Here is a 13,372-nt window from a genome sequence, read left to right as displayed (position 1 = left end):
CTTCTTATAATGACACAACTCAGATTATATGAGGGCCCCCACCAATTAAAAATCTAGACTTATTATATTTGTATATTACATGTCTACAACCTCAAATATCTGTTATACCGACTTTTAATGTTTATTTTAAAGTTATATTTATACTGTGCAACTCAGATCAAAAATTGAAACTTAAAATCCTGAGACCTATTTGTATAAGATTTCATATATGTTTATTTAAAATGTATCTATATTATCTTAGGGTTTCAGAGGGTGCTCAAGGTAGAGACTTAGGAACTCACACACCTCATTTAAAATGAGTGTCTTCCCCCACTATCCCAAAATTCTGGTGTATACCAACCACTAAACATCCCTCAATGTTTATTGATTTTATTTGCTACTATGAATGAGAAGAGTACAAAGAGGATTCCTAATCAGTAATTTTTTCACAGCTGCTTTCACCTCTTTGTTTCGTAGACTGTAAATGAGAGGATTCAACATGGGGGTTAACCCAGCATATACCAAAGCCATAAATTTATCTATTTCTTGTGAATTGACAGTGGAGGGCTTCAAGTACATGGAGAGAGCAGTACCGTAGAACAAAACCACCACAGTTAGGTGGGCTGCACATGTCGAAAAGGCTTTGCTTCGACCCTCCCCTGAGGCAATTCTTAGGATGTTGGTGAGGATAAATGCATAAGAGATACAAATCAGAAGCATAGGCATAGGAAGAAGAAGGATGCTGATCACCAGCATGATAAACTGCACTTTGGAAGTGTCTACACAAACCAGTTTCAAGATAGCCAGAATTTCACAAGTGAAATGATTGATAATGTTATTTCCACAGAGAGGCTGATGCAGCACAGATACACTTTCCACCAGGGATGTGAGGCAGCCTGTCGCCCAGGAGCCAGCAGCAATCTGCACACAAACCCTCTTGTTCATGATGGTGGGGTACCTCAGGGGCTTGCAGATGGCCACATATCGATCATATGCCATCAAGGACAGGAGCACACACTCAGTGGAGCCCATGGCAAGAGAGAAGTACATTTGAGAGGCACATCCTGAGAACGAGATGGTGTTTGTGCCTGACACAAAGTTTGCCAGCATTGGAGTGAGGGCAGAAGAGGTATACCAGATGTCCAGAAAGGAGAGGTTGCTGAGGAAGAAATACATGGGCGTGTGTAGGCGGGAATCCAGGATGCTGATGCAGATCAGAATGATGTTACCCAACAAGGTGACCAAGTACATCAGCAAGCACAGAACAAATATGATGATTTCAACATTGGGGTAGTGAGTAAATCCCAGAAAAACAAAACTCGAAATGACTGTCAGGTTTGTCTTGACCATGTTATTCCCTCTTGTTCATCTGCCATAATGAATAAAAATATCATTGTATATACTTAAATTTTTAAACTCTACCACCTTATAAGGGGTTTTTATTAGAGGCACTTTAAAACAATCAATATCCTAGCAATACCATTTAATTATTCATCCATTCATTCAACATTTATTGAATATGCTACAAGTCCCTGAAGATCCAAAGATGCTCTCAGACAACTCATAATAAAATATGAGGAGAGGAATAATGGTGGAAAGGGGAAGGGATTAGTCAAAGAACATGTATGAATGACCCATGGGCATGGACAACAGTGTGAAAATTGACTGTGGGAGTTGGGGGTGGGATGTGCAGAGGAGGGCAAGGAGGAAAAAGTTTGGACAATTATAATAGAATATCAATAAAAATGATTTAAGAAAAGAAAAGCAACAGGCCTAGAGAGAAAAAGGAAAGCAGAAATTATTTGTTGAGCTAAGGCATATTCTAGCAAGAATTCACTCTCTTAATATCTTCTGTTATTTATAAAGCTGAAGCAACAAGTCAAAAAAATGAGACACAGTCAATAAATAAACAATTACAATAAAATGATATAAATATGTCCCAGGGTCCTAGGTAAATATGAAGTAAGAATCCTACTTCAATGTTGGGGGCTCTGCAAAGTGAGAGATTTTGAGAATTAGTTTAATAAAAAAATACATTGGACCTACTCAAGTTAAGGACCAGAGGAAGTTTTCTGGCGAAAGAAAATTTTTATGAAAGCTGCAAAAAGAAAATATTTTATTCCACCTAATGAAGCTGTAAGTTATGTAATGTTGTAGATGGATATGCCATACCCTGAAAAACATAAGTAGAAGATAGACAAGTCTCCAGTCATTATAACACTAACTAATTTCTGACTTCAAGAAGGCATTTTTTGGATGTCTGCCAAGATGGAGGCATAGGTGGAAACACTGTGCTTTCTCCCACAACCAAGTTTGAATACAACAAAGGTTCGGGAAAACAAAGACACAGCCAAAGAACAGAAAATTGAACTATAAGGAAGTCCAACAACAACAAACCTTTCAACCAGGATGGTAAGAGGGGCGGAGTCAGCAGCAGAGCAGGGATGAGCAGGAAGGATCCCCTGACCCCAGGTGCCCAGGCCACCAGGGTAGCATCGGGAGGACCCAGTGAGGGTGCAAGGCAGTGGGCTGGCTGTGGTCACACATTCGCATGCAGATAAACCAGCAGAGAAGTGAGAAGTGAGCAGTGAGACGGACTGCACAGGCCCCAGCAGCGAACCCAGTGTGCGTACAAGGTGGCGGGCTGACCATGGTTGCACATTTGCGCACAGTGGGACAAACCGCGCGGGGCCCCAGCAGCGGGAGGCAGCAGAGGAGACCGCCATTGCTTTCCTTTGACCCCCACCCCCACATACAGCATCACAACCCATGACTGAATTGCCTTGCCCTGGTGAACACCTAAGGCTCTGCTCCTCATACGTAACAGGTGCAGACAGACCAAAACATTATGGCTCAAGAACAGTTCAAAGCCCCAGGGCCGATAACTCTAAGCAACCAAGAAATGGCCAACCTCTCACCAGTTGTCTTGATCACCAGTTCAAGACACTGGTGATCAGGATGCTCACAGAACTGGTTGATTTTAGTCACAAATTAGAGGAATATATGAAGGCTAAACTAATTGAAATGAAGGGAAATGCACAGGAAACCAACAGTGATGGAAAGGAAACTGGGACTCAAATCAAGGGAGTGGACCAGAAGGAAGAAAAAAATGACCAAACAGAAAAATGTGAAGTTACAAGAATTCAAAAAAATGAGGAGAGGCTTAGGAACCTCCAGGACATCTTTAAGCATTCCAACATCCAAATTATAGGGGTACCAGTAGGGGAAGAGGAACAGCAACAAGTGGGAAATTTATTTGAACCAATAATAAAGGAGAACTTCCCCAGTCTGGCAAAGGAAATAGACTTCCAGAAAACCCAGGAAGCTCAGAGAGTCCCAAAGAAGTTAGACCCAAGAAGGAACACACCAAGGCACATCATTATCACATTAGCCAAGATTAAAATGAAGGAGAGAATCCTAGAAGCAGCAAGAGATAAGGGGATAGTCACCTACAAAGGAGCACCCATCAGACTGTCAGCTCGTTTATCAAAAGAGACCTTACAGGCAAGAAGGAGCTGGAAAGAAGTATTCCAAGTCATGAAGTCCAAAGACCTACATCCAAGATTGCTCTATCCAGCAAAGCTTTCATTTAGAATGGAAGGACAGATAAAGTGCTTCTCAGATAAGATCAAATTCAAGGAGTTCATCATCACCAAGCCCTTATTATATGAAATGTTAAAGGGACTTATCTAAGAAAAAGAAGATAAAAAATACAGTGAAAGGACAGCAAACTCACAGTTATTAACAACCTCACCTAAAACAAAAGCAATCTAAGAGGACAGCTAGATCAGAAGTGGAACCATAGAAATGGAGATCACTTGGAGGGTTAGCAACAGGAGGAGGAGAGGGGGGAAAGGTACAGAGAATAAGTAGCATAGACAGTAGTTGGAAAATAGACAGCAGGGAGGGCAAGAATAGTATGGGCAGTATAGAATCCAAAGAACTTGTGACATGGACATAAACGAAAGGGGGCAGGGAATGGTGGGAGAGGGAGGTATGCAGGGTGCAGGGGAATTAAGGGGGGAATAGGACAACTGTAATGGCATAATCAATAAAATATATTTTAAAAAAGAAAAAAAGAAATATGTAGATGGTTAAAGAGAAGTGACTAATTTAAAATAATAAAGTTGTCTGAAAGAGCTTTAACAGGAATATATTGAGAAAGACAGATTCATTTCTCAGTGAATGAGTTGAGAGAAAAGTTGGGGGGCAAAAGTTGAATTTGAACACAGACCTATATAATCAAAGTCAAACAGAAGCTGTTTTTGATCAAAGTTTACATTCTGTTCCACATGCTTTAACTTTTATTTGTATCTAGAAGGAAAAGGAAGCTTAGTTTTAACTTTTTATTGACATTTGTCAGTTTAAGTTATTAAAATCTTCTAACCTAACTTTTCATGCACTCATCACAAAGTAGGGATGCAAAACTCAAAAAGCTAATTTTCTTTGCAGGTTCTCACTGGTGAGCCACGGGGCCGGGCTGCAAGTAGATTGCAGTACCGGGGGTCATAAAAGCTGGATCTGAGATCTTTTTTACCACCTCTTACACTGGTGGGACAACATTCAGCAAAATATCTCAACTTTCAGAATCTTGGGCCCTACATCTGTAAAATAGGAAAATTGTACTAACTTATGGTAGTATTCTGAAAACTGTTGATATTTGAAAATACTATACCAATGAAGGCAATATATGCTATTAATCGTGAGACAATTTCATACAATTTCAGAAAAGAAAAAACAATGCTGATTAAAGAGTTTTTCTGTTTAAATTATTAATTCTTTAAATGCTGTGGTACTGTAGATGGTGATATACATTTCTTATTTAGGTTGCAATGCAACAGGAATACACCAATTACAGGATATAATTGGCTCTATAACTGTATTCTCCCTGGAGTTTTGGAAAGTTTTTAATCTTCCATGTTGACAGTTCTAACTTTAGCTTGCTGCAAATACTGGACCCCTCCCTGACTCACTTCAAACAGAATTTAAAACGTCTTGCTGTACGAATGTCTGCTGTCTTGGAGGATGCTCAAAATGTAGAGAAACATTTAGATAACCACAAAGGCCCCAGGAATCACTAGGTTGTCTTCCTTTTTTTTTCCCCCTGAGACTGAACTAGCAACTCTTGGCCTGAGAGTCAGAACATTTTAAACAAACTCATCTATCAGTTTTACCTGATAAGTAAACTACTGATCAGCCCAAACATGAAGAAAATAATTACAGCACCCTGCTTACTGTCTAAATCTCTCTGACATCTCCTCACTTTGTCCTGCAGATGACTGCTTAAAATAGAGAGCATTTCTTAAAGTTGTAAAGCAAAATAGCCTTAAGGAAGAAGACTGGTCTCAAACCAAGGAAAGAAAACTAATCCTCAGGCTCAGAGGTATATAAATGATATAATACATTTCTTCTCTTGCAAATACTGTTTTTTCAAGTTATGGGTAAGATATCAATTTTATATGTTTTAACTGGGTATATCTAATTTTCTTATCTGACAAGTTTTCATCATTTAGTGCCATAAGGCTTTGCATTATATTTTAGAACATGGCTGGGTTATTTTCATAACAAAGCTCTTCGGTAGGAATTGACATCATTTAAAGGAGAGGAAAAAGGAGGCTCCGAGTACTTGAGTTTCAAACCTGGGCACTCCAAAATAAAAGTTAGTGCTCATTTGCCATGCCTTCCTCTTCAAAAACATTTACAGTTGACCCATGGACAAGATTGCATTGTGCCTCTCCTCCACTCCCTCCAGCAGATAGAGTAAGAACGTTTGATACCGGTGCTCTTAGAGTCGTCATGGCAAAACAGGTTTGTTATCTCTTAATTCATTCAGCAGCCAAGCAATCTGAACACTATTTTTGGACCTATAATCTACTGAAAAATTAATTCTCTGTTCCAAATTGTGGCTCCAATGCAATTATTGAATCATACTCAGCAGTTGCTATGGCTAGTTATATTCAAAATAATTGTTGAGTTCAAAATAATTAAAATGAGAAGAGGCTGGACCTCATTCACAGGAGTGGATGCACACCAGCTCACAAATGCTACTGTGAAGCAGTGTGTCAGGCTTTACAAGAGAAACAGAAAGGCCAATGGGGGAGCAGTTGCTGAACTCCTCTGATCCGTCCATTTTCTCTTGCTCTGCAAAGCATGGATGCAGCATTCTCATCAGAAGGGGAAAACTAGGCCAAATGAAGGGGGTTATTTATGTGAACAGCACAATTTTGGGAATCAGGATAATAGGAATGCCAGCTCCATCTCTCTCTACGTTAGGCATAACCTTCCCAATGGGACCACAAGATGAAAGCTGTCGGATGAGCACTGTCTCTCATTAACCTTGGGAACTTCCCTCCAGTCTTCATTCATAACCAACCACTTATGACTGACTATTATTCTTTCTTTTAACTAGATTTAAAACTTTAATTTTTAAAAATGTCTGGGTTAATTAAGCTTTAACCTATTTTTCAAGTGCCTTATTTTTTTCCTCTCCAGTCCATTACATATTGTTTTTTTGTCAGAAGTCTGACAAAAAGTTCTTCCTTTTTTTCCTTTTTTACACTTATGATAGTTCCTTCTATTGAACCATATATCTGATCAGAGCTTCGTTGGTGTATACTTTCCTTATATTGCTCTTTATGATTTCTATGTGTTATTTGTCTCTTTCCATTTACTTAGACCTTAGTTAATCATGCTCTTCTACATTTTATTTGATATTCTTCTACACATTATTTTCACTACTCCTGGAAAAGCTTCCTATTCTCCCATAATCACTGATTCCACTAACATTCCATCCTCAACTTGTAATTATGTGTTTGATTTGTCTTAAAAATGCATGTTCCCTTGTAAATATGTATTTTAAATTTATACGTATATTTTATTGTGCTAAAAATCAAAATAGTGTTTCCTTTTTAAAACACTTTTTGAGGATCTATTTATATTGTTGGATAAACATCTACTTCATTTACTTCTCATTTCTGCAAATTGTTCTCTAATGCATGCTCACATGTAGTATGCCCATTCCTCTGATGATGGGCATCCAGGTTTCCTCCAACAACTTTTTGCCACAGGCAATGCAATAATGAGCATCCTTAGGCTATTCCCCCATAGTCCTGGGCAAGAACTTATCAAGGACAAGTCATATTCTCATGACTGAAATCACTGGGACTATGCATCTTTAAATACAGCCAGAGAGTTTTCCAGTGTACCAGTGTACACCCCCACCTGAATCTACCTCACCACATGCTTGCCAATATTTGGTATCATCTACTTTTTAAAATTAATGATATATCATGGGGTCTTTTATCATTTAGTGAGCATTTTCAGATTTTCTAACTGTGAGAATTTCTCCATATACTTGTCAGCCACTTAGAAAATCTTTTCTATGAATCAGGGATTTCTATCTTTTCTAACTTTCTATTGGCTTAAAGCTTTATGTTTTTTAAGGTTGTTTTCTCGGCTATAAGTTCACAAGATGTTCTGTACTGTTTTTTATTAATTTTATACTATCTTTTTCTTTACATGTAAATTGTTAGTCTACCTGGTTTCCACTTTTTCGTACAGTAATCTAAGAATCTAGTCTTATCTTTTTTCATATATATAAGAGCATTTTCCTAGCATGATCTACTATGCTGTTACTTCCCCATTGCTTTGGGGTGACAGCTGTATATGTCACATTTCCATGCAAACATGTATCTACATCTGAGATCTCTTTTCTTTGCCACCAGACTGCATTTTAATGTCCCTGAACCTTTATGATATTTTTCAATCCTCATCAAAGGATATATTTATTGGGTTTTTAGAGACAGCAAAGAAGAGAGAGAGAGGGAGAGATGGAGAAACAACCATGTCACAGAGAAACATCAGTCAGTTGTCTCCCCTAGCATCCTGACTGGGGATTGCACCCACAGCCCTTTGGTGCACAGGCTGATGCTCTGACCAGCTGAGCCACCCAGCCAGGAAAAATAATGTTTTATGACTGAGACTTCACAGTGTGTGTCAAATATGGATGTTCCCCTTATTTTTCTCTTGTAATTTAATTGTACAGTTGTGTACTTTTATTCTTCCATATAAATTTTAGAATGAGTACTCATATTCCTCAAAATAAATCCAGCCAAAATTTTGAATGCATTTAATTGAATGTAGAGACTAATTTGGAAGAAAATGGCAGCCTTATATTTTATCCCATTTATTAACACATACCTTTTCAATTACTCATAGTCTATTACAATTTTAAACAATTTCTGTAAATACCTTGTGCAAGCTTGGTTAAAATAAAACCCAGGTGCTTCATAATTTTATTTTTATTATATTAATATTTATTATGTTTGCTAATCACTTATGGTTAATATAAAGAGAACTATTGATTTGTCCATTGATCTTACATTCAAAAGTCTTACTAACTTTTTCTCATTAGGTCTTACATATTTTTACTCTCCTTTTATTGTTACTCCTGCCATTTCTTATGTGATTTTAAACAGGACTACGAAGTCTATGTGAAATAGTAGCTGTAGGAGTGGACATCCTTATTATAGATCTTAACGAGAATATATAAACTGTTTTGATTGTTACTGAATAGTAATTTGCTATAGGCTTTTGGTGTATAGTTTCCTTTTAAGGTTAGGAAGTTACCTTCTGTTTCTGAACTTCACATGGTTTGTGTGAAAATGATTAATTGACCTTAACCAAATTTTTTTGTATCTCATAAAATAATTACTTTTAATTTTCTTTAGTCTATTCATATTATGATTTATTGATGATGTTCACCAAATGTTTAAGAAAGGCTAATAAGAATGGTCCATATTCATAGAATAATAGTTCTTAATTCCTTAGATCATTATGAATAAAAGCATTTACAAATGTATCTGGCATAGGGTAATCAATATATATATTACTATTGTATTTGATAATAAAATTATTAAAGTGCAGATTATTAATATTGCTTCCTACCCTTTGCATTGGTTTTCAAACCATGCCCTTTAAAAACCAAATCAAGGGGGGATGAATGAATGAATAAGGTACTAAAAATACTGCTATTTTTCTTTTCCTGAAAAACAGTGTAACTTCAGAAAAGTTCTTCTTTTTGTTTGTTTTATTTATTATACTTCTGTTTACATTTTGTGTGCTAAGAAATAATGGTTGCATGTCACTGGTTTAACATTTTAAGCATATACATTTTTAACAAAGGCACTGTTATTAAAGTTGATCCCTAAGTGACAGTTCTTGCATGAGGTGGAAAGAAACAAGTTAGGTGGAGGCTACAACACACAACATCATATCTCTGCATTAGTGATTAAAATTGACTTTGTAGATACTTTTAATTCATTTCTATCAAAAACGGTCATTGAACACAAAGTTCCTCATCAAATTGACACAGATACTGCAGTCATATAAATACATGTCCTCTCTATAAAGCTACTGTCCTCAGTGAGACAGTGCATATATGTAATGACTACTTGTATCAGCAGCACACCACACTGAGCTCTAAAATGAGACTCAGCCACACAGGACTGCGTTGATTTTGATGGGCCCTTTCCTCCATGCAATAATATTACATGTTATATCTGCATTGGCATGAAGATAAAAATGCTATCTATTAAAACTTAAAAATTCATCATTTTACTCATATTTTAAAAGAAATCAAAACATTTTCATAGTCTCCTAACAGTATGGTAATCTACTGTGCCTAGTGGATAAGTCAGCCTTGCAGCCATGGGCTAAGCATTCAAATATAGACAGGATTCTGACAGGTAGTAATTGTTATTGGGACCAACTGGAAATAATATGTTAATATTCATCTCCAGTAACAAACAGATAACAGAGAGAGGAGGGTATCCTGGTAGAACAGAGAACACGCTTCAAATCCAATGGGTCGGCTATAACAGAGCTCAATGATAGAAATGGGTCCAATGTTTCAAATAACTATAATTTGTTTGAAGATAAGCTAAAAATACAGATTTTATACCATACCTCCTGCTCATACAATGCTGACCTTTAATTTAAATTTAAAGCACAGTGCATCAATCACTGCTAAACACAGCACATCTGTCTGCTGCATCCAAGCTATAGGCCACTGATTTGCGGTCAGTGCATTAAGAGGCAAAACCAATAAAATGACAATAAGCTAGTTTGGGATCTAAATATCCCATAACCAAATGTGTTTTCTCTTAACCCCCCAAAAATCAAATTAGAATTCTTGCTCTAGTGACATGGATTTCCAGTAAGGAATTTGTCCTGGAGTTATACTGTTGCATCCAAATATAGCAGTACAGTAGATAGATTATGATTCCTAAGAGAGGAGCTTTTCCCTCCACTGTTTTAACAAATTTCTGTTCTATCATCCATAGAGTGCTGTTGGAAAAAGAGCATATAAAATATGGGAAGGACCAATGATTCCATATTGACAGAATTTGTCCTGGTTGGACTTTCTTCCCACCCAAAGCTCCAGACAATTCTCTCTGTGCTAATTTTGTGGATATACCTGATGATCCTTCTGGGCAATGGTGTCCTTATCTCAGTAATCATCTATGATTCTCACTTGCACACCCCCATGTATTTCTTCCTCTGTAACCTTTCCTTCCTGGACATTTGCTACACAAGCTCTTCTGTCCCACTAATTCTTAGCAGCTTTCTGACAGGAAGGAAAAGTGTTTCCTTCTCTGGGTGCATGGTGCAAATGTTTCTCTCCTTTGCAATGGGGGCCACGGAGTGTGTGCTTCTAGGCATGATGGCACTTGACCGCTATGTGGCCATCTGCTACCCACTGAGATACCCTGTCATCATGAGCAAAGGTGTCTACATGCTCATGGCAGCTGGGTCCTGGGTCTCTGGGCTTGTCGATTCAGTGGTACAGACATCTCTCGCAATGCGATTACCATTCTGCACTAACAATGTCATTAACCATTTTGTCTGTGAAATTCTGGCTATCCTAAAACTGGCCTGTGCTGATATTTCAATCAATGTAATCAGCATGGCAGGATCAAATCTGATGTTTCTGGTTATTCCATCACTATTAATTTCTATCTCTTACGCTTTCATTATTGCTACTATTCTGAGGATCCCTTCCACTGAAGGAAAACGTAAGGCCTTCTCCACCTGCTCAGCCCACTTGACAGTGGTGATTATATTCTATGGAACAATTTTCTTCATGTATTCAAAGCCCAAGTCATTCAGGTCTGTTGGCACAGATAATCAAGATGTCATTGAGGCCCTCATCTCCCTCTTCTATGGAGTGATAACTCCCATGCTCAATCCTCTCATCTATAGTCTTCGGAACAAGGATGTCAAAGCTGCTGTGAAGAACTTGCTGGGCAGGAGAAACTTCTCTGATGGGACATGAATGGATTCTGATTTACTCTGCATGATTCACCATTCAAAACTGCTGCAGACACAGAATCCAAAGAGAGAACATTACAATATGAAAACAAATTCACCCTGCCATCCAAAACCTTATTATAGAATATTTCGGCTGCAGTTGTTACTACTAGTTTTTCTTCCAAGTGCAGAAATAAAACACACTTTTGGCTTTATAAAACAGTATATGAAATGCAAAATGTTGAAAGTCTCTTAGGAAGGCCCAGCAAAACATAATCATTCTTAAACCTTTAGAAAATAATAAAGGCAAAGGGTGTTCTAAAAAGAACTCTGTAACCTAAAATAAGTGCATTATTTGTTATTTATTCAAAGCGATCGTTAATCAGCACATGATGTATTACGTACTTGTTTTTAATTTGTTCATTTATTTACTATTTGTGTCCACCACAAATATAAACTCTATGGGAGTAGGAACTTGTCTGTTTATTATCCTATAACATCTCAAAGGCCTAGAATAGGACATGACATCTTATAGATGCTCAATAAATATTTTTCAAAAAATAAATGAATTATATCATGTATAAAACTAGAAATATATATCTGTTATAACTGAGGTTCAAAAGTTTATTAAAAAATATTTGTTCTACCCTGACTGGTGTGGCTTAGTGGATTGAGTGCTGGTCTGTGAACCAAAGGGTTGCTGGTTTAATTCCCAGTCAGGACACAAGCCTGGGTTGTGGGCCAGGTCCCCGGTAGGGGGCACATGAGTGCAACCACACATTAATGTTTCTCTTCCTCTCTTTCTCCCTCCCTTACCCTCTGTCTAAAAATAAATTAATAAAAATATTTTCAAAATTGATCCAATGTAATAGTACCTAAATAACCTACATTGGCATTCTGTCACATGACTCCCTTAATAGTTAAAGTACTACCTTTCTTATGTACTAGGTATTATGTGATATAGAAGAACAGGTTTTATTTGCAGCTATCATAACTTCTGGATTTGATACATAATGAGACTAAGATAACTGAAAGAGTCCCTTAGTAATGCACCATAAGTTTTAACCTCATAAAATAGAGGTGACATGGTGCCAGAGAATTCTTCTTAGTTTCTGAAAAGAGACCAGGGTGTAATGAAGACTTCTTTCCTAGCTGCATTGAATCACACAGTTCCTAAACAGGAGGAGAACTAGACAGAACTGGTAACTGACAAAAAACTGTAATGGGAGGATTAGAAGTGGCAGAGAGAAAGAGTCAAGTTGTTCAGTAAACTGAAGGCTATAGGTTTCTGGAAGCCCCATAGCCATTAAAGGAACTGAGTCAGATCTAGCCCTTTTGGGGGTTTACAAGAGTTTAAATTTAGAACACAAATCTAAAGTAAAAGTCTATAGCTACTCCTAAATTGTGAAAGTAAGCCCATTATATCTTCCTTTCTTGTCAGCAGGCAATTATTGTTTCTTCATAAGACTGAATAAGTTAATTAATGCATAGCATTAAAAAGTGCCTAAAACACTAAATGTACAATAAACATTGTTTTATCATTGTTGCTGTTGGGTGTACTACAACAGGCCATAAAGCTTTAAGTAGGCACAAGATTTTCATCCTCACCCTTTATGAAGTAATTTTGATAGGATTAAACTACTGTATCTCAGCTTCAAATCCACGTTTCTATGCCCTGCTTTGTGAGTTAGGATTAGCACCCTGAAAACCACATCGCTCCTCTGCTAGCTAGCATCTGTTACATTCTTCCAAAAGAGTTGCTAGAGAGAGAATGGGACGTGGAATGAAGATAAGGGACCCCCGTATGCGATTGCCTGTCAGCATCAGGCCAGCTCTGATCCTTCACCATGACAATGGCAGCTCCTCCACTGCTTACAGTTTTGGTTTTGGCTTTCATTTCTTCTTCTCTATAACCCAGAGCCAGCAGCTACCAGTGCTACCTCCTCAGAGGTTTGTATGTGCTTCTCAGCTCTTCGTTCTGAAATAAACAGGCCTGTCAAGTCTTTAGCCTGTCTTGAAGATCTTTAAAAGCAACAAAATATGCAATTCTCTGCTAGAGAAATACAGTGAATTAGATAGAGTA

At 37.6% G+C, this 13,372-nt stretch overlaps 2 protein-coding genes across 2 annotated transcripts; one reads left to right on the top strand and one right to left on the bottom strand.

Annotated features, from left to right (window-relative positions):
- Nucleotides 1-369: 369 nt before the first annotated feature.
- Nucleotides 370-1,329, bottom strand: LOC118979711 (olfactory receptor 13F1-like). The gene has a single exon (XM_037035916.1). It carries the CDS (start codon nt 1,327-1,329, stop codon nt 370-372), a length of 960 nt encoding a protein of 319 aa, XP_036891811.1.
- Nucleotides 1,330-10,351: 9,022 nt separating this feature from the next.
- On the top strand, nt 10,352-11,314 carry LOC118979666 (olfactory receptor 13C8). The gene has a single exon (XM_037035848.1). It carries the CDS (start codon nt 10,352-10,354, stop codon nt 11,312-11,314), a length of 963 nt encoding a protein of 320 aa, XP_036891743.1.
- The last annotated feature ends 2,058 nt before the right edge of the window (nt 11,315-13,372 follow it).

This window comes from Sturnira hondurensis, unplaced genomic scaffold (genome assembly GCF_014824575.4).
Source record: "Sturnira hondurensis isolate 20B ecotype Veracruz unplaced genomic scaffold, ASM1482457v3 Scaffold0022566, whole genome shotgun sequence".
In the NCBI taxonomy this organism is placed as follows: Eukaryota; Metazoa; Chordata; class Mammalia; order Chiroptera; family Phyllostomidae; genus Sturnira; species Sturnira hondurensis.
This window is presented reverse-complemented; position numbering and strand designations above follow the sequence as displayed.

Coding starts and splice junctions, on each gene's coding strand:
- LOC118979711 (XM_037035916.1), bottom strand. CDS start 1,329: ATGGTCAAGACAAACCTGACAGTCATTTCGAGTTTTGTTTTTCTGGGA.
- LOC118979666 (XM_037035848.1), top strand. CDS start 10,352: ATGGGAAGGACCAATGATTCCATATTGACAGAATTTGTCCTGGTTGGA.